This window comes from Phyllostomus discolor, chromosome 7 (genome assembly GCF_004126475.2).
Source record: "Phyllostomus discolor isolate MPI-MPIP mPhyDis1 chromosome 7, mPhyDis1.pri.v3, whole genome shotgun sequence".
Classification (NCBI taxonomy): Eukaryota; Metazoa; Chordata; class Mammalia; order Chiroptera; family Phyllostomidae; genus Phyllostomus; species Phyllostomus discolor.
In genome coordinates, this window is record NC_040909.2 from 11,230,337 (window position 1) to 11,250,811 (window position 20,475).

General features: G+C 60.6%; 1 protein-coding gene across 1 annotated transcript in view; it reads right to left on the reverse strand.

Moving 5' to 3' along the window:
* Window positions 1-209: 209 nt before the first annotated feature.
* The window catches only part of DLEC1 (DLEC1 cilia and flagella associated protein), a 48,274-nt gene continuing 28,008 nt past the window's right edge, over window positions 210-20,475 (reverse strand). Inside the window, exons 14-37 of the mRNA XM_036030510.1 lie at window positions 20,036-20,094; window positions 19,258-19,417; window positions 18,781-18,874; window positions 18,427-18,557; window positions 18,179-18,337; window positions 15,446-15,585; window positions 13,355-13,508; window positions 12,685-12,795; window positions 11,617-11,740; window positions 11,099-11,297; window positions 10,094-10,164; window positions 9,570-9,721; window positions 7,531-7,646; window positions 7,067-7,137; window positions 4,174-4,376; window positions 3,972-4,085; window positions 3,748-3,876; window positions 3,549-3,640; window positions 3,237-3,321; window positions 2,849-3,049; window positions 2,079-2,240; window positions 849-1,002; window positions 483-606; window positions 210-405 (exon numbers count right to left, since the gene is read on the reverse strand). Coding sequence (XP_035886403.1) covers window positions 282-405; window positions 483-606; window positions 849-1,002; window positions 2,079-2,240; window positions 2,849-3,049; window positions 3,237-3,321; window positions 3,549-3,640; window positions 3,748-3,876; window positions 3,972-4,085; window positions 4,174-4,376; window positions 7,067-7,137; window positions 7,531-7,646; window positions 9,570-9,721; window positions 10,094-10,164; window positions 11,099-11,297; window positions 11,617-11,740; window positions 12,685-12,795; window positions 13,355-13,508; window positions 15,446-15,585; window positions 18,179-18,337; window positions 18,427-18,557; window positions 18,781-18,874; window positions 19,258-19,417; window positions 20,036-20,094 — 3,129 coding nt within the window. The 3' untranslated portion in view covers window positions 210-281. The remainder of the gene's footprint in view (window positions 406-482; window positions 607-848; window positions 1,003-2,078; window positions 2,241-2,848; window positions 3,050-3,236; window positions 3,322-3,548; window positions 3,641-3,747; window positions 3,877-3,971; window positions 4,086-4,173; window positions 4,377-7,066; window positions 7,138-7,530; window positions 7,647-9,569; window positions 9,722-10,093; window positions 10,165-11,098; window positions 11,298-11,616; window positions 11,741-12,684; window positions 12,796-13,354; window positions 13,509-15,445; window positions 15,586-18,178; window positions 18,338-18,426; window positions 18,558-18,780; window positions 18,875-19,257; window positions 19,418-20,035; window positions 20,095-20,475) is intronic.

Genomic DNA, 20,475 nt, shown 5'->3' on the forward strand with positions numbered 1-20,475 from the left:
GCCAGCTCTCACCACGCTGGTCTTGCGCCTGCTCAGTCTTAGATTCTTCACCACCACAGGCTCCACAGCGGTGCTGCCTGCCCTGCCCGTGAGCTCTGAGGACGTGCGTGCAGGACCTTGGCTGAGACCAGTGCTCTGGGGGGTCCCCCCTCCCAGGCGCTGCTGGGAGGTCCTCCACTGCGTGTCCCCGCACAGCACACCTGCTCCTCAGCTCTGCATCGTGTTTATTTCCAAAGTCGGTGTGGGGTGGGTGGCAGGGGACGTGGTCTGAGGGCAGAGCCTCAGAGCTGGTAGGGTGACACAAATCTCTCATCGTAAGAGCCTTGGCCCCGGAGCCGCAGGGTGCAGGCCTTCTCCCCGAGCACGCCTTCCACCACCAGCGTGGACTCGTACAGCTCATTGCTCCTGTGGGGCCGCAGGGGGCGGAGCTGAGGCACAGTTCCAGGTGTGGGCAGTGCCCGGGAGGTAGGGAGGGGCTGTACCTGGCCGTGAAGAGCACCTGCAGGGCGATGGAGGTTGGAGGCCCGTTGACTGGTCGCGCCTCCAGCAGTCCATTGCTTGGGGAGACCTCGAAGGTCACAGGGCCATTGTCTGGGTGCTTCTGTCCTGCACCAAGGGGAAAGACACATACACACGGGCGGGTGGCTCCACGCGCTGCCCCAGGAAGTCCCGACCCTTCATCTCTGGGGGGATCACTTAGGATGGGCCAACTGGCCATCCCTGTAGGAATCCTCAGGCGGCACCAGCCCTGGGGAGCCAGCCTGCGGGGACAGGACACATGGGCCCCTTCCTGGCGGTCCTGGCCCAGCCACACGGGAGCAGCGGGCAGACAGGAGAGTGTGACATACCCATCAACACAGTCCAGTAACTCCGGGAACCACTCAGGTTCATCAGGTAGACCTCCCGGACGTGCTCCTTGTTCACAAAGCAGCTCCCGAAGTCCACCCAGCTGGTGGAGAGCTGCAGCTCAGGCACGGCCACAGTGGCCCGCAGGGGCACCACCTAGGGGACAGAGCCTTTCACCTGGTGGGGACCAGGGGACCTGGCCCACTCCCGCTGGGCTCTGAGCCAGGGCCTCGGGAACGCGTGAGCTCTGCTGACCCCAAGCACTGATGCTCCTGAGGAGTGCACAGGCAGCCCCGTGGAGGTGGACGGGGCCGGCGCCATCGTCTAAAGCCAGAAGCTTCTTGGAGGGCTTCTGCGCAGGTAGAGGTCAGGAGGGTGCCATCGGTGCCCCCTGCCACCCATTCCCTGATCAAGCTCTGTGGTTTCTGCTTCCTGGTCAGGTGCCCTCCTGCCTTCCTTCCTGCTCCCCTGGGGGCCCCAAGGCCCAGCCCTGTGTGATGGCTTGGACTCGAAGCCATCTCCCCTTTGCTCTTGATGTCAGGCTCCACCTGTGCCATGACTGCCCTGGCTCCTGGCAGTCCCCCCACCACACTGCCCTCGGGTACAGCCAAGCCCACCTCCTTACCCCTGCCTCCCCTGGCCCTGGGCCCCAGCAGCTGCCCAGGTACCACGTTGGAGGGCCCACCTGGTTCCAGTGCTCAGACCCTTCTTTCTGGCCTTGAAATCCACCTCCCAGGCCCTTCAAGCTCCTCACCTGCACCTTACCACTGGGCCCCGCCAGCTCAGCTCCACCCCACAGCCCCAAGATCTTCTGTCACAGCCCACAGGTCTAGGCCTGTGGTGCTCACCGTGGGGCGCAAAGCCCCACTTGTGTCCGAGGGCCAGCCCTCAGATGCTCACTGTCCCCACGCATCAGTGCATGCCCTTGGCTGGACTTTGTTGTAGTTTCTCTTTTCATTAGTGATTAATAGGAGGCTTCATATGCCACCTCCTCCTGGAAGCCCTCCCTGCTTTTTCACTGTATAGCACCTCATCTGGCTCTTGAGCTCTCAGGTTAAATAAAAATGAATGACCCTCACCTCTCCATGTGCAAGGCCTCTTCCAAGGCAAGGGCTTGGGCTCCTCTCATTTCTGAGGCGGACCCTGTTGGGGTTTGCTGTCCTCTGACCCCACAAAGACAGAGTCTAGCCCAGTTCCACCCCCCTCGCATGTGGGGCAGGCCCGGGACTCACCTGCGTGGTATGATTGGCATACTCCAGGAGCAGATCCTGGGTGAACACCATCTCTTTCTCTCCACTCTCGCTCTGCTGAATGACCACTCCCGGCAGCATCTGGTCAGCTGGGAGCCTCTGATAGGAGAGCAGCTCCAGGGACAGGGAGAAGGACACGTCCACCTGAGCAGATGAGAACACACTGTCACCTCGGGCTGCTGCAGGCAGTGGCAGCTTCCCCACCTGGAGCCCTGTCCTGCTCTCCCACGGCCTCTGCAGGCCCGACAAGGTCCCTGCTTGGTTGTGATGCAGCGTGGCCTGCAGGGCCCAGGCTGACACAGCCCTGCCCAGCAAAAAGCCCAGCAAGCACGCCTGCCCCACTGCCACCCAGAGTCCCCGCCAGGCGCATCCACTCCACAGCCGCTGCCTGTCCCGCTCTGCGCCCAGCACCCGTTTGCACTGGGGGCAGAGCCATGCCTGTCCTTTGCCCCCTAGCATGACCAGGCTGGTGGGCCCTGTAAGGCCTGTGTTTTTGTCCAGAGGACAGACCAGAGCCTCTGACGGGCTTTAAGCAGGGGGATGTCTGAGTCAGCTTTGCCTTCCTCAGAGGTCACATCACTCTGGAGTAGGGGGACACGTGTGGTTTGGGTACAGATGTCTGTGTGTGCATGCCTGGGTACAAATGCATGAGGGTGAAGTGTGTACACGCGTGTGCATGTGTGAGAGAAGAAGGTGACTGGCTCAGGGGAGTGTGTCCTTCAAGGGTGAGGACCCCAGAACCCTGCACTGACCAGCATGCTCTTGTGCGGGTGGAGCACCAGCTGCTTGCCCGCCGCTGCCGGCTCCTGGCCAGGGCCAGGGGTTCTGTGGCTGCGGCTAGCTCCTTCTTGGGAAACGGAGAAGGGCCTGGAAACCATGAGCTGGAAGTAGTGTGGGATATCCATCGTGTTGGTCAGCTTCAGGTGGTGGGTGGTCACCAGCTCACTCAGCACCTGGGTGGACACAGGCGGGGGAGGCGAGGGATGCATCTGTCCCCTCTCCTCAAGCCTGTGGCTCTGGGGTCAGGACGGGGGTGCTAGGGAGGGGGACTCAGACTCTAAGACCCGTGCCCCGGAAGGGCCTATAGGGACATTTGAGGTCTTGATAAGCTGTCAGGGCCGAGGTGGGCAGCACACTCACCCCAGAACAGGGCTCCTCGGGGATGAGGTCACTGGCCTGGTGCCGGAATTCCGTGCCACCACCGTAGTCCACCTCCACGCTTAGCCTGCCGGCAACGGGCATCGCGGGGCCAGGCTGGGCCTCTGGGTCCCTGGCTGCCCCTGACTCTGCGCATCTGGGCCTGGCCAGCCTTTCCCTGGGCTCACCTGCTGGCTGTTCCTCCCTCCCGTTCCCACTGTCTTGCTTTCAGAACCCTGACTGGTCCCCGGCAGTGCCAGGTGAGGGTGCTCCCCACGGGGGACGAAGGGAGGCCCAGCGGCTCGACTGACTCACTGTGCGGGCCTCACGTAGCCTTGCAGGTCCAGCCTCAGGGGTCCCACGGCAAAGTCCTGCAGACGCTGCATCCTTCCTGGAAGCGCCCTGTCGGCCTACCGAGCCCAAGCCTGATCACTGGCGGTCGCTGGGCAGAGCAGGCGGTGAGCCACCCAGGAGAGAGGCAGTGGCTCTGGCCCCACCCTGGGCCAGGAGGGCTCACCTCATTGTCCAAGCTCATGTAGCCAAGGGCGTAGCCAGTACACTCCACCTTTTGCAGGACGTGGGGGTCAAGGACCATGGGTGTGAAGGAGATGGAGATGGTGCTGCTGCCCCCTGCAGGGACCACCTGGCATAGGCACACGGCCTTATTAGCATTGCTGAGGGCCACTGTCTGGCCCATGGGGCCTCTTCCAGGCAGCTCCCAGCCCAGCCCCAACTCACCACTTGCTTGGGGCTGATGCGGTACAGGCGGTCAGAGGGCACTCCCTCGTGCTCCTGCAGGACAACTGAGATGATCGGGGAGGCCCTGTCGTTGGCCCTGGAGCTGCTCTCGGCCTGCCAGCAAGATGTCACTGAGGCTCACACAGGCTCAAGGCCCATGGGCCACACCCGGACAGCCAGTCTGAGACCCCCCTTTGCTCACAGACTGGGCAGCTTCCTGGCTAAACAAAGACTCATGAGAGAGACCTCGGGACCAGGAGGAGTTGCTGCTGTCTGGGATCTCAGGACCTAGGTCGTTTCCAATCTGGTCCTGCAGTGGGAAAGGCGGCCCGCAAAACACCAGCAGCTCCACCAGCTTGTCCTCCTTTTCTTCCGGAGCGTAGGTCCCCCAGTCCAGGCGGATATCTGGGGCAGATAGAGGGGAAGGGGGGTGAGGAATCAGGCAAAAGTAGGTGGGTCTTCCCCTCACCCCCACCTCCCTGTAGCCCCTCAGTGGCTGCCTGTTATCCCAGACTCAGTGTGGAGGGGGCCTCGCTTCCTCTCTGTTACCATTTCCAGGCGATTCTGGTTTAAAAAAAAAAAAAAAGTCTAGCCCTGGCTGGTGAGGCTCAGTGGATTGAGCACCAGCCTGTGAACCAAAGGGTCTCCGGTTTGATTCCCAATCAGGGCACATGCCTGGGTTGCAAGCCAGTTCAGGTAGGGGATGCGCAAGACAACCACACATTGATGTTTCTCTCCCTCTCTTTCCCGGACCCTTCCTCTCTGTCTTAAAAGTAAATAAAATCTTTTAAAAATAAAAAAAAATCAATTAAAAAGTTCACAGGCTTATGCCCACCGGCATTGTCACCCTTAGTCCTCCGGGTTGCAGGGCCAGGTCTGCATGTCCGAATGCTCGGTCCCAGGCACCCCATGCTCTCCCCCCGGCTCCTCTGACGGCCTGTTTGCTGGCTTTCCTGGGCCCTCTGGCTCCTGCACCCCTCTACTCTCCCCTGCACCATCAGCCCACATCCACGTTCACGCCCTTCCCCTGCCAGCCCAGTCTTTGGGGACCACTGTGCCAGCCTCTGTGTTGCCAGGATTCTCACATCTCCTCTGCCCCCGTCTTTCCACCCGCCTGGCAACCCCTAGCCCTGGATGAACTGAACTGACCCTCGGAGCCCCACTGGAGGAAGTTTCCCACATCCGTGCCAAACAGCTTGCCAACCCCTAAATCTGTCCCCAACCTAAACTGTACCCCCACTCTGCGCATCACCCTGTTGCCTGCCTAGCTCCCCTTGCCACAACCGCCACGTCCGCCCTGTCCTCTGGCACCCCCACTGCCTCCCGACACTGAGCTGGTGGCCCCACCTCGCCTCCCCGAAGCCCTGTCCCAACCGCCCACATCGCTCCGTAGTGATTCCATCTCCTGTCCCCTCTAGCCATCAGTCCTGTCCCCACCCCCCGTCTTCAGGGGCCAGCCATGTCCAGCCTCCCTTCTCCTAGCTGCTTCCCAGCAGCACGTACAGCAGGGCAGGTCCCTTCACCTCGACAAACTTCCTTCTGCCAGACGACCTTTCTTTCCAGTACCAGTGTCTCCCTGTCACAGCAAACTCACAGGACAAACTGTCCCTCATTGCCTCCGCTTCCCCAGCTCGCATCCAGACCCCAGGCAACGCCTGGTTCATGGGCTGGGCCCCGGGGAAACGCTGGTGATCACATGCCCGAGGCTCCCGCTCCTGTGTTACTTGGGGATGCTAGCTGGCACTTGCCTCTCACCCCACCACGTCAGCCTCAGCAAGGCCACCAGTTACCCCCACGCCCTGAAGATCAGCCGGCAGTCTCACTTCCAAGTAAAGGCAGAAAAATGTGCACGTGATGATGAGTCCCAAGGGAGGGAAGGGAACCACTACAGGAGAGGAAAATAGAAGAGAAATTCCCACGGAAACAAAGAGAAGATGGAATAAAGCCACAAAACGCAAAAGGAAGAAGGCAGAAAAGTAAAATAAGTCATAAAATAAGAAGGAAGAAATGTATACACTGAGTGACTTTTCCTCTTAAAAGACAGAGAGTGTCAGGTTGGGTGTTTAGAAATCTCAGCTCTCTGTGGTTTACAAAGAAACACACATCCCAGTTAGGACGGTGGAAACGATGGGGGTGGGCCAAGATACCGGCCAGTGAGACCAGGTGTGGTGGCACTGTGACTAGGGGCAAGGTGAGGTGGGGTCATGAAAGGCATCGCTTGTGAAGATCCAGTTCTCAAACGCATCTCACAAGGGAGCCCCCGGAGACATAAAACTGCTGGAAGCGCCAAGAGGACTTGATAAAGACAGGATCAGCACACGCACCCTTTCCAAACTACAGATCCGGTAGACAAAGAGCAGCAAGATCACAAGGAGGGCGGCTCTCTCTCCCAGCTGCTCCTTCCTCTGAATCACTTGCAGAGCGCAGGCCCCACCCCTGGGCGCTCAGGTTCGGTGGGTCTGGGGTAGCCCTGCCTGGAGACGCCCTGCATCCTCCCCAGGAAGCTCTGACTGGTTCTGAGCTGGCCACAGCCCGTCCCCAGGTGCTGCCCCAGGCCCAGATGGCCCACCCTTCCTCCGGGACTTGGCCCGAGCAGCCCTCCACGCACATACAGTCCCCAGGATACTGGCCCTGCCTGGCAGTCACACCGGATGTGCTCAACATGCTGGCGGCCCTCCTGTGGCCTGTCCTGCCCACTGGGGCAGAAGCCACTTGGCAGAGGCCTAGCCTGTCCTCGTCCCTGAACACCCCTGTCGCCTCCCACAGATCCTGGCACAGAGCTCAGGTACTTCTGGCTAAAGGAGTGAGAAGAGGCGCCCCCTGCCAGTGTCGGTCCCTGTGCCCAGGGTTGGACGAGGCCAAGTCCTGTCCCCCAAGGATACAAATGGCTCTGACAACCCCCTGACTGGCTCAGTCACTCCCCACCTTGGCCCTCGAGAAGGGGGGGGCCTGCCTCAGCAACCACAGGCCACCTGGACTCCTCGGTTCCGGTCAGGGGCCACGAGCTTCTCCCAGCCTCATCCTCCCTCCCAGCCTGGCCCACCACACGGCACAACCTACAGCGACAGCCCCCGTTTAACTCCTGCGCGTCTTACCACAGGGGCTGCAGTTATTCAGTCGAAGGACCCGGGTGACTGTATCTCCTCCGGAGACCTGGGTGTTGAACCTGGAGGCAGGAGAACAGGCTCAGCCCAGCCACGGCCAGCACGCAGGAGGGCTGGAGGCCTTCCCCATGCAGTACCCAGTGAACCATGATCCGGGGCTGCTCGCTGGGGACAACCCCTCCCCCCTCCCTACAACCACACTGTCCGCCAGATCCCGCCTCAGGTGCCCTGGGTCTGGCACCAACCTCGGGCCACACTGACTACTCTGTCCCCAAAAGCCCTCTGAGATGTGTGTCCCCTGCGGCCCCTCCCCTCCAGAGCAACCCTGTCCTGGGTCTCTTTCTTGCTGGGGGGCAGCACGTGGCCCTGGGCCTGTTGAAGAGCCAGGAGGGAGTGGCTCAGGCTGGAGGCAGGAGGGTTTCCCGGGGGCAGAGAACACGGTGGGGGCAGGGCACCTGATGACAGGCTCCTTCTGGGACTGGTCGGCGATGCATCTGCTCCTCCAAGAGGTGATGGGGCAGCCCACCACGGCCATGTGCACCGGGATGACGGAGGGCGGCAGGTCCCCCACCTGCAAACACACGCCCGTCCTTTGTTACTCTTGTTGCCCGCCGGCTCCCCACTCCCTTCAGGCGAGGCCTTTCCTTCCCCAGCTGGCCCGGGGTCCCCACAGTGTGGTCTCAGCCGGGCCTGGACTCCCTCCACACTGTAGCAGGTTCACCCTGGACACCGCAGTGGCTGGGGCCGCCTGGCCCCCCGCTGGTCCCCGGTCCTTCCCTCTGCCTCTGCTGTCCTGCCCAGCCCAGGCCGGCACAGACCTTCCAGCCTGCCCGCCTTTCACCCCTCACGGCCTATTCCATCCCATTTCTGCACCTTTTACGTGGAAAGAACTTTATTATTTCTCTCCCCTCATAAAAAGTAAAAAATGGTTTTGTTTTATTTTTTAATTTAAAACACAGCCGTGGCTGGTATGGCTCAGTGGATTGAGCGCGGGCCTGTGAACCAAAGGGTCGCCGGTTCGATTCCCAGTCAGGGCACATGCCTGGGTTGCAGGCCGGGTCCCCAGGAGGGGGCGTGTGAGAGGCAACCACACATTGATGTTTCTCTCCCTCTCTTTCTCCTTCCCTTTCCTTCTAAAAAATAAATAAAATCTCTAAAAAAAAAAGTAAAACTCAGTGTGATAACCCCCCCATAACCCTGCGTTGCCAGCAGGACCCCACACTCTGTGCACATAAAACCGGGGCACACGTGGGGGCAGACGGGTGCACTTTCGTTTCAGTCACCTTCTCTTTTCCCGTCACCACACACGATTCTACTACCGTAGGTTCTCCGTGTCGCTGATGGGCTGTGTGGAACACCGTTGCACGGGTGTAGCCCAGATTTTTATCAAATCTCTACTGACAGACATGGGTGCTTAGGCTGTTTCCTCCCCCCAGCCCCCTGCACCCCCATTACAAACAACGTGGAGGAGAGAAGGAAACCTGGTGTGAAGTTGTTTGTTCGCACAGACCCTCCTCTCCTTGGGGAACCGGTAAATGTGTGTGCCCAGCACACAGCCCAAGTGCCTGCAAAGGACGACACCCATCTCCCGGCCCGCGCCCCGCCCGCAGTGCGAGAGCCACTTTCCCCTGCGCCTCCACCACCGCTCTTAAAACTTGTGCCTCTCCCCAAGACCGGGATCTCGCTGTGACTTTAGTTACCGGTGGCGGTGACACCTTTTCACGTGTGCACCAGTCATCTGTATTTGTCATTCCTGAATGGCCTGTTCAAAAACCCTTTGCCTGCCTGGGCTGCTCTGTCCCCCTTATTTTCCGTTGAGAACTCTGTGTATTTAAGGGATCAACCCTTGTGTCAAACATCATACGAACAATGTAAAGCGAATATCCACTATAATCAACCTGTCCAGTACCCGAAGCGGTTCATGAAAATCTTCCGTGACGTAACTAAATAGTGTAGGGTGACGTACACCTTTCCTCCCTGGACACTAACCGAGGAAGCCCCTTGATGGGTCTGTCTGTGACCTTACTTGCCCCTGCATCCGCCCCGGTCCAGCAGAGCACACAGGAACCTACACGCAGGAGGTGTCTGATTTCACGCTGAGTGAGTGAGTGAGTGACTCAGTGCATGAATGCGCCGAGGGCCGGGCGAGGATGTGGCTTTGGGAGAAGGCTGCTGTCTCTCCACACTTACTCCCCACTTCAGGTCTCGGTCTGGGCCCTGTGGGCAGCCTGTTGGATCCCTCCGCCCTCCTCAGTGTGGCCCCAGCCAAGGGACCCCACGGGAAAAGGTGCGGAAGCTTCCACTGCTCACGAGGATGCCGCCTGCCTGAATGCCCGTGGTTGCTACAGATGCAGAGACCCAACCCCCCTCCAGTCCTTCCACTTGGTGAGGTGTGACAGGCTGGGGGCCAGGCGTCGGAGAAAGGGCAGCCTGGAGGTGAGGGCCAGGGTCGGGTTCCCCGCACCCCAGGCCACGGCCGCCTGCCAGCCCTCACCGTGCAGACGAGCTGGTCCCAGTACTCGCCCCACATGTTGGCGCAGCCTGTGATGGGGATGCGGAGCTGCTGGTGGGCCCCCAGCACGCCCTGGGAGACGTGGGGGAAGAAGGCGGCTCCCTTCCCGTGAGACAACATGCTTTCCATAAAATCTGGGGGAGGACCAGGAAAGCGGATTCAGGACCCCAGGGTGGGAGGGTGAGGTCCAACCCTCAGGCGTTAGCAAAGCACAAAGCAGGCCCTCTGCCCGGGGCTCCAGAGTCCAGGGGCCAGCCCCCAGTGGGACCCTACCCCTCGGAGCTGCCACCCATCCCAAATCAAATCCAGGTCCTGTGCACACGCCTTAAGCCCTACCAAGGAGAAGGCAGCATTCAAAAGAGGGGCGCTGTCAGATGGGGGCCACAGCCATCTCGGGGACTGTGCCAGGAAAGACACTGAGATGGCCGGTGTCCACATCCTCAGGACGCCACGGAATATCCCACTCTGGCCAGGCCTGCGCGCAGCGCCCGCCCTGGGAGTCATACCCAGCTGCTCCCGCCGGGCCAGCTGCTGGCGAATCCGTGCCGTCTTCAGCAGCGCAGGAGACATGTCCGAGCTTCACCGGCCGGGACACAAAACAGAGCGTCAGGCCACCCGAACCTTGGCAACCAGCACCCGACCAGGTGCCCAGGGGAGGAAGACGGCCCTGTCCACTCCCCGCAGGGGAGGGAGGGTCAGGTCTCTTCCTCACCTCCTTCTCTGGTCTTTGCTCCTGCTATATCCCTACCACCCAAAGCTATCCCCTGGCCCCAGGGGCTCCCCCCCACAAAAAAATCAGCAGGGCTCTGGGGTAGGGACCTCTGCCCCCAGTGTCTGTGCTTTGGTGACCCCCGGGTGCTAATGCAGCCCAGACTCCCCATCTCCTGCCCAGCTTTCTGCCACAGGCCCCTGTGGCCAGCCTCTCGTGCCGACACCTGCCCCACACCGAGGGCACACTAGCGTTTCTGGAGTGGGAAGGTCAATGGCTTAGAGACCGCTCGTAGTTCCCCACCACCGCTGGCAGTGGTTTTCAAGTTGGGCTCCCCCGCCCTGGGCGATTTTGCAGCCAGGTGTTTGCCGTGATGTGCTGGCACGCTGGCAGTTTCTGCGGCGCAAACACTTCCCCGTGGCTGCGTTCAAGGGACAGCTCTGAGCAACGCCTCACCGCCACCTCTCTGCCCCCACAGTTCCCTCTGCCTGCAGCGCCTTCTCCCTCACCCCTCTGCCGACTGCCAACTCCGAAGCCCTCCAGCCAGCGGAGCAGGCTGGGGGGAAGGGCCTCAACCCCAGCCTCTCCCAGAGCCGCCCTCCCTCCCCCGGACCCCAGGGCCCAGGGCGGTGGGCGGTAGTAGCCATTTCTCCTCCGCATTTCCCCAGGTCCGCCTGTGAAAGCACACCCTCCCACTCCCACCCACTGCCTCTGGCCACCTAAGCCCCACAGCGGCCCACTGGGGCAAACCCCGCCCGGCCACACCCTCCCGGGGACGGCCTCCGGAAGAAGCCAGACTCACAGGTTGGGCTTTTGGCTCAGGCTGTCCTGAGGGCTCCCGAAGTACTCGAACCGGAGGGCGAAAGGGGTCTGTATCGGGGACTGGTTGGTCAGGATGAGCTGGCGGCTCACCCGGGTCCTCAGCGGTACCGCCGGGCCGAAGTCCAGGAGCAGCGCCTCCTCGCAGCCCGGCCCCGGCTCTGCACTGGGGACGCCATCCCGTGCCCGTGGGCACCAGGTCACATGCCACCCTCCACCCTGCCCGGTGAGCCGCCGTGGGCGGGTGGGGTATGAGAGCTGTCTAGAAGCCCAAGGTGCCCGCAGCCCTGTCCTTGCCTTCTGCCACCTGCCTGGGCACCACGCCTCCAAGAGGGTGTGGGAAAGAACAGAGAAGGCAGGGGTGGGCTAGAGGAATCTGCTCCCACGGAGGTGGGGAGGGGGCTGTTCCTGGGGGAAGGAGTCAGCTGGGAGGAGGCTGGTACCTGGGGCAATGCTGGGCCTTCGTGTAGCTGCCTCTGCCCCTGCCCTGGGCTCACCTATCAGAGCCCTCCGCGGAGATGGCGATATCCACTTGCACTCCCTGGGGTTTTCCCGTGATGCCCAGGACCAGCGGCTTCTGCATGCCTGACACGGTGCAGGGCAGGGCCAGATCGGTCAGCCTGTCCTGGGAGAAAGCCCATCGGGGCACATGACCACGGGGAAGTCCCGGACCTGGGCCTCGGGCCTTCCCCAGCACAGGTGGCTGCGGTGCGGGGTGCTCAGTGTGAAGGCCTCGACTTCTGTCCGGGCTTCTCTCTGCGGAGGGCTCCCCTGTCCCTCCGAGAGCCACCAGCCACAGGCCCCGCCCATCGGCCACACACTGTCCCCAGGAGGCCCGGCCCCTTCCTCAGGGCTCCTATCTGTGTCTGCTCCAAATACCTGGGCATGCCCACCTGAGAGGGGACCCGCAAGGCAGCCCCCTGGAGAAGGTGCACCTTTACTCGGATGAAGCTGCTACCACAGAAGCCAGGCGCTCCCTGAGTGAGGTCTGCTCCATGCCAGGCCTGGGCTCACCTGTCTGTCACCCTAGAGCTCAGGCTCAGCCATGTAAGCCAGCCCACAGTCCCCACGTTTGCCAGAGAGGACCTAGGACCTGGGTCTACAAGCCTCTGAAGGAGGAATTTTCTTCTTCATGTGCCACCCTGCTGGCCTTCCTGTGGGCCACGCCACGGAGAAGCTGTGCCCTTCTTAGGAGGCACTGGGGTGCCCATTAGTGCCCCTCCCCCGCCAGCGGCACCCAGCACGGGGCTGGCCGAGAGCAGCAGCTCTGCTCTGGGTGTCTGAATGAACTGGGAAGGAGGGCCCGCCTGTGGCCACAGAGCATGGCCCAGGGAGGGCAGAACCAGGTGCCGAAGGCTCGTCGTGGTCAGTGGGCCCCAGGGCACATGCACCTCAGGCCTGCTCCAGGCTTTCTGGCCTGGTGTCCCCAGGAACAGGCCCACAGGAATGGGGGACCCAGACTCAAACATGGCAAACTCCTCCCCCAACAAAAACCAGGGGTGGGGGTGCCCAGGCAGAAAGGTGCAGGGTATCATCTCAGCTCCCTGGCCACCTCACACCCCTGCTCACCTGGGTGTGAGCAGTCAACTCCAGACTGAGCTGCAGCTCCTCACCGGGGCCCAGTGTGCCACGTCTCGGGGAGACTTTTGCTCTGCAGAAGCTTGCTTGGTGCCCCAGGAGCTGGCAGGCACAAAGGGGGCCTCTTGTCACGTGCTGGACTCCCAGCAGGACCAGGAGGGCCGGGCGCTTACTGGTGGGGATAAACCACGGGTCCCTTCTCCTCTCCTTCCCCACCCCGGTGGACCTCGCATCTGTCAAGTGTTGCCTGGGCTACATAAGCTGCTCTGGGAGGCCCAGATGATGGGGAGCAGAGGGCGGCTGCCTCTGATGCACAGGGATATGGCCCCCTCTGCCCCGGTGTGTGGAGCAGGCTCCCGGCAGCCCCACGGACAGTGCCTCAGCTGGGCTGCCAGCAGCCGTGTGGACCAGTCACGGGCCAGGCTGGGAGATCCAGCTGTGCACACCCGAGGCTCCTTCTCAGACAGGGACCTGGAATGCCCTGGAGGCAGGCCAAGAAAAGCCAGACAGATGTGCAGCCTCTTTGAGGGGCCCAGCTTTTCTGGGCACGGTGGGGCAAAGGCCAGGTTGTGGAAGGGAGGCTGAGCATCTGTTCTGGGGGCACCTGAGGGGCAACATCCCCCCCACCTGGGCCGCTGGTGCCGAGGGCAGGCTCACTCACCTTGCCCCAGTGGAACCGCGCGGGCAGGAGCGTGCCGTTGATGAGCGTGACGGGTGCCGTGGCGGGCACCCCCTCGTAGAGACTGCCGACCTCTACGTGGCTGCTCTGAAGGTACACGTAGGGCTCCTGGACCTCGGCGTACACAGGGAGGTAGCTGGGGCGCGAGGAGAGAGAAGGCACGGTGACCAGAAGACATAAAACCGTCCCTATTTGCAGACGACGTGGCCATCTATGTAGAGAGTCCCAAGGAACCTATTTTTTAAAAAGTCCTAAAAGTAACGAGGCAGCCAAGCGAGGTGTGAAATCAGCATACACTTCTGCACGTTAACAGTGGACATGTGGAAACAGAAATCAGAAATACAACGCCAGGGATCATTGCTCCCCAAATGGAAATGCTTAGGTGTAAACCTAACTAAACACGGGCAGGACTTGTGTGCTGACAACGAAAAGACACTGACGAAAGACCCTGAAGGCGACTTAATAAACAGGGAGGGGGGCATGCCGAGTTCACGGACTGGAGGGGTCGCTGCAGGACAAGTGCCAATTCTCCCCAAGTTGGTCCACAGGTTTTGCATAATTCTTGTCAAACTCCCAGCAACGATTTGTGGATACAAACAAGCTGATGATTGCATTGGTGCAGAAAGACAAAAGACACAGAATGACTGACACAACTTTTTAAAAGCAGGCTAAAGCAGGGTGTCGCTGCACTGGGTGTTGAGACTTGCTACCTGCCTTCAGTCAGCAGGACAGCGTGCTGGCGGGGGAGGGGCGCGAGCCCAGGCCGGCGGGAACCTACAGAAAACCTGGAAACAGACCCGTACAAATACGTTGGGGTTTCTTTTTGTATGATGAGTGGAGGATAACGCAAGAGTATCCATAAAGATTTAAAGCAAGCATTTAGCCCTGGCTGGTGTGGCTCAGTGGGTTGAGTGCAAGCCTGTGAACTAAAGGGTCTCAGGTTTGATTCCCAGTCCGGGCACACGCCTGGGTTGTGGGCCAGGTCCCCGGTACGGGGGGTGTGAGAGGCAACCGCACACTGATGTTTCTTTCCCTCTCTTTCTCCCTCCCTTACCCCTCTCTAAAAAAAAATAACTAAATATATATATATTTTTAAAAAGCATTTAAACGTTTTCATAATGAAATACAAAATATGTGCAGAGATGCCTGTAAAACATGCGGTGTAAATGCATTCAGTTCAGCGAATAAGAGTGAAAAGAACACCTGTGCACCACCACTACTCAACAGGTTCCAGAACATTCCCACCAGCCAGCTTAAGAAAATGAATTGCAGGCTTCAGAATAATTTGGGAGGGGGCAGGGAGGAGCGGATGAGGGTGTGGACCACACAGCACTTGTGGTGATTTGATAATGACTGAAGGTAGGTGATGGGTACGTGAGGCTGATTTTTATACAACTGTGCTTTTTTACATCCTCATCCGGGGATGTGTTTATTGATTTTAGAGAGAGGGGAAGGGAGAGAGAGAAACATCTATGTGAGAGAGAAACATCGGTCAGTTGACTCCTGTACGCACACGCCTGGAATGGGGATCGAACCTGCAACCTTTCGGTGTACGGGCCAATGCTCCACCAGCTGAGCCACCCGGCCAGGGCCAATTCTATTTTCATACATTTTAAGACATTTCTGGAAGGAAGGGAGGGAGGGAGGGAGGGAGGGAGGTCGCATCACTAACGACCTGTGAAGCCTTCAGTGTGCAGTAGCAGCATTTGCTCACTGGAATGCACCACGACTGTCTTGTGTATGTCCCCGTCGAGTGCCGATGGTCTCCGGTTTGTCACTACTGCGAACAGCCCGGCTTTGGGGACTCCCACACGAGCACACGGCTGCCGCTGCACGTGGGTAGTGTCCTCTGGGGGTTAATCTAGAAGGGCTGGTGCTGGGTCTCGGGGTACGGGGGTATGTGCAGAGTTTACCTTCTATCTTCTGTTAATTTCCAAATTCTATAGGATAAACATGTGCTAACACCTTCCCATCCCGAAACGCCTGCAGAGAAACACTTAATCGCACGTAATGTACACAAATACACCGGGAACACGCAGAGCGCGCGCTGGGAGGGCTCCCCCGTCCGCTCACCTCCAGGGCCCGTTCGCCACCTCCAGCACCAGCACGGTCTGCAGACACTGGCACTGCCGCGCCTCCAGGGTGACGTCCACTCTGCACTGCCCCAGAGGGTACACCTGGCCGCTGGAGGGCTCCAGGTTGAAAGGAGACACCTGAGTGGGAGCCGACCCAGAAGGATGAGGAGTGTGGACCCTCGGAACTGCAGGCCTTGGGGCTGGCGGGCCCTGCCCGGCGAGTTCCACCCCCAGGCTGCCCCCAGCTCTTTGGAGAGCCACGTGGGATCCGGAAGGAGGCGAGCAGGTGGGGAGCACAGTGGGGAGAGCGTGTGGGGAGCGGGAAGATAGAAGCCGAGTCTCCAAGGGGGAGGTCCCCACGCCCTGGCCAAGACACGGGAGGCAACACGCTGGGGGCAGGGCGGGGACCATGTGGTGGCTCTGAGGGGCCTGCCCAGCTGCACTGAGCAGGTATGGGTCAACACCCTGATGGCTGTAAGTGAGGAAAGCCGCCAAGTCACCGAATTGGGGGAGAGGTGAACCTTCGTGTGGCCGCCGCCTCCCCGGCACAGACAAAGGGGAGCAGGAGGGAAGAGGGTTAGGAACATGAGTCTACCTGGGAAAGGCCCTCTATCCCCTTTTTTCTGTCCTTGACTGACTGAGAGGCCCCATGGCCTCCAAGGGGCCACACTGGCTAGTGGGGTGTCACTGGACATTGAAAGGTCACACCCAGGAGGGTGTTTGGAGGGAGGGAGGTTTGTCCTCTTCGGTCTCTTCCTTCCATGAGGCCCAGACAGTGAGTACAAGGTGCCCTCCTGGAGGGCAGCCTGCTCACCCCACGTGGGTCTGGCCGGCACAGTCCCTCCCCCCACTTCCCTCCCAGGCAGCCACGCTGTGCCGTCTGGGCCCCGAGCTCCTCTGCTTCTGCAGCTTCACTCTCTGGCACTGGTGGGAGGTGTGGGCAGGCCATCACTACCGGCTGCTGAGGCCTAACTCGCAGAACAAGTGCCCTGTGGGCCCTGGCTGGAGTTTGGGGCCTGAGCTCCACAGGTAAGGAAGGAGCCCCTCTGCTTCTCGGGCCTTTGCTCCTCGCACACACCTCCCTCGGAGCCCCGGGGGTGCGGCTGTGCCTCAGGGGCTGGGTTTCTGGGTCTCCTGGCCTGAGCCCATCAAACCAAGCCCAAATCTCAACACTACTTTTAAGAGCTCAAATGAACGAAATGCAGAGAACTGTAGAGACAGGATTCCTACAATCCTCAGCTACTTAATATACTATACACTGACCATTATTTCCATTCTAAAATGCAGTTCCTCTTCTCAGTGGGAGAAAAACGCAGACCGGGGATTAGAGAGTCAGGGCCCCCTAGGATTCCACCACCCATCAGCCTGTGCAGCCCTGTCCCTCCCTGTCTCTCTGTCAAGTCAGGGGGTCGGCTGTGGTTTGTTAGTTCCCAGCTGTGCCTGCGGAAACCCCAGGGATTCTGCAGAAGTGGGGAGAGGAAGGATGGGGTGGGGGCTGCCTAACAAGGGGGTCTCTGGGTAGCCGGAGAAGTCACGCTTTACTCGAGATCTGGGGCTTCTGTGTAAGGCTTCATTAGAGGAAAGAGTTCCTGTCCTGCGGACTGACACCAGCCCGCCCCCAACCTCAGTCCAGTCCAGTCCAAGCAGGGAGACCAACGAGCCTGTGGGAGGGGAGGGGGGGGGAATAACAGGGCACTTGGCAATGGAGTTGTGATTCGACACAAAGGTCACAGCTTCCCAGTTTCGGAGTGCCTGTCCAGAGAGGGAGGGCCGTCAGGCTTTGGCATGGAGAGAAGCCCCGGAGAAGGGGACGTGTGGGAGCAGACATGACGCACGTGAGGCTGACTTTCCCCGGCTTCTGAACGTGGAAGGGAGAGTGTGCAGCGTCCTGACCTGGAGGGCTAGTGGACACTCAAGAGGCAGCCCTCGGGAGGAAGCAGTCCGAGGGAGGCCCCTTTACCAAACGCACCTGGCCAGAGGCTCACAGGTGCAGTGACAGACTCAGGAAGCCCCCAGGGATCCAAGGCCACCAAGTGAGAGGAGTGGGGGTGGCTAGTCGGTGATTGACAGCTATGGGGAGCTGGTGAGTAACTGATGCACGGTGACTTGGTCTTCTTCTGGATTGCACGTCACATATTCAGACGTGACACCACGATTTAAATGTGTGGATGATAGTACATAGCCACTTTTGGTGTTTTCTTATTTTATGGTAAAAAAAAAAGATGATATTTGAGTGGAAATGAATCTTGGGTTTTCTTTTCGGAGCCCTTCCGTTTGGGCTAGAGCCCAGGCCCAAGCGCCACCTGGTGGCAGGCATGCACACTGCAGGCACAATCCCCGGGAAGTTCCTCAGGGAACTTGGGGTGAGCCCGCCTAGCCTGTCCCTCCCTGGAGGCCATGGAAGCTTCCTGCACAGCCTGGCTACCTGTTTTCTTTCTGACTCAGGCCGCTCTGACAGAGGGAGAAACCCGTGTCCTGTTTCTGCACTAGACAGTGGGGAAAGTAACAGGAAAATCCAGTTTGGGGTTAAGTTCTGTTGTGAAAAGGCTCCAGCGGCCTCGGTGACGGGGAGAACTGGGGACAGGGTCAGGCAAACGTCACCAGGCAGGCTTTTCTCTCCCAGCCCCAAGCCTCTGAAGGCGCCAGCAGCAGAGTCACAGTGCAAGCCCGATGCGGGTACATTGGCCCCCGGGGGGTGGGGGGGCCGTGGGGGTCTCAGGTGCAGGCTTACAGCTTCCTGCCTTTCCTCCAGGCAGACGGGGCTCTCCCTCAGGCACCACATGGCGGGGAGTGGGCTGGTGTTCTGGATCTGGATGGAGTTTGTGGCTTTCTGCCCCAGGCGCAGCAAACCGAACTGCAGGGCTGAGACGTCAATGACGAGCATGGGCCCCTGAGACAGCAGAGGGCCCGGTCACCGGGCCACCGGGATGTGGTCCCCGGGCCCTACCCCTGCCACCTGCCGGGCCCACCCGGCGGCACCTTAAATGTCGCTTCAATGTGCAGCACCACTGGCCAGGGCGAGTCTCTGATGTCACACAGCAGGTCCTGGCTAGTTGGGCCGGGGACGCCCCCGGTAAACTTCAACTCAAAATCCTCGACTTCACTGGACTCTGGGAGGGAGGGGAGGGAGGTGTAGGAAAGAAGCAGGGGAAGGCTCCTTCTGCGGCTGGGCCTGGACGTGTGGCCTGCGCTGACTTCTCATCCACGTGTGCCAGGCTGCAGCCGGAGCTGATCACGGGACACCACGAACCCCTGCCCAGGCCCTCCACCCTGAGGTGTCCTGTCCCAGCCAGCTCGGGGCGGGTCACGACCCCTCCCGCAGTCCCCCTGTACCTATGGTGCCGGAGCAGGGCTCCACTTCAATGATGTGGCACTCGCTGATCTTCTCCCACGTGTATCTGATGCAGGACCTGCTGTTGTTCCACATCTGAAAGACACACCCAAAGGTCAAATCTGCGCCTGCGGAAGGACCCACAGAAGGTCCTCTCGACACCCTCCCGGCCAACTCCTGGCCATCCCACGGCACCAACGCCACACTGCAGGGCTGTGGGCACTGGAGCTGGCTGCAGGCCCTGCACGCGGCAATGGACGCCTCAGCCCTGTCACTCGGAGGGGGCGGGGCTGCCGACAAAATGACAGGCATGCCCAGCCCAGCCTCTGTGCGAACCCAATTGGTTCAGGGGCCCCAGGGACTCATCCTCCGTGAGAGGGCCGCCATCTGCCCCTCCAGCCACGTTCTCCTTACACCTGCGCCCGAGTTCAGCACCATGTCCGCCAGCTGGGGCTGGGGCGAGACAGTGAGCGACCCACCTTGAAGTCCTTCTTCACACTGACGCCAATGTAGTTCTCCCCGGGGATGATGAGGGCATACGGTTCCAAGAGAACCTGGAAAGGTTCTCCTGAGCCTTTCACCTCGATTTCCAGGACGATCACATCATCCACGGTGTTGGGGAAGTTTCCCAGGTCTAAACTGAACAGAGACCCACCGTGAGCCAGGAGCCGACACAGCCTGGAACCTGGCCCTGCCTGGCCCTCGCTTTTGCCCCGTGTCTTTGGTCTTGTGGGAAGAAAACGCTCCCCTGCCCACAGTGCCCCAGCCCCCTGAAACCAGACGCGTCAGTCCAAACCCTGGAACAGCAGTGAACGCTTGTGGCCGTGACAGCAATTCAACCTAAGCCTGGGACGGGGCCGCCTCCCCTGCTGCCTCTGGGACCGCAGTGCAGCCCCCAGCCTGGGGTCGCTACAGGACACTGACTGCAGGCCCACCCTGACGGCGGCTTCGGGAGGAGTGGGTAGCAATGCCCACCACAGGGCAAAACCTTTCCTCATCTTTACCACCAAGGGGCCACTGGCCCAGTGGCCACCAGCCCGGTGGCCTAGGGGTAGCAATGAGCCCGGGGCACAGCTCCAGGGTTCTAGGGCAGCCTGAGCTCTCACAGTGAGTCCAGCAGGCTCTGTTCCCCGAATGCTGAGCCCCCACCAAGTCTGTCCATCAATGCCTCCTCCACCCTTGTCCAATGCCTTCCCTCAAGTCCTCACGGGGAAGGCAGCCCCCCGACCCCTTGCCCAGGGTCCAGTCCCTGCTCACCTCATGGGCTCGGGGACTCCCTCTAGCACCAGCTGGAGCACACTGTGAAAGTCCTTCAGCTGCAAGACAAACACAGTGCCCGGAGAGCAAACTGCATTCCAGCCAGGCTGCCCCGAGAAAGGCCCGGCAAGTGCAGCTTCCCCGCCACGTCTCCCCACCACCTAGGGACGGAGGGGCAGCTGCCAGGACCGGGTGGTGTGCCTCCCTCAGCTGGGCCTGGGGACAGGAAGGTGAGGCTCTCCTGACCCCAGCGTGGCCCTCAATGTGTCACAGGCTCCACAGCCTCCCGGGACAGGCAGTGAGGCGGCTGGATGCAGGGTGACAGGCAGACCTGTTAGCTCGCCAGCCGGGCCCCTCGGCCCCCAGCTCTCACGCCTTCTCACCCGGGAGCTGTGAAGAACCTTGCCCTCAGGAGCCCGCGCCTCACTCTCTGGGGCCGC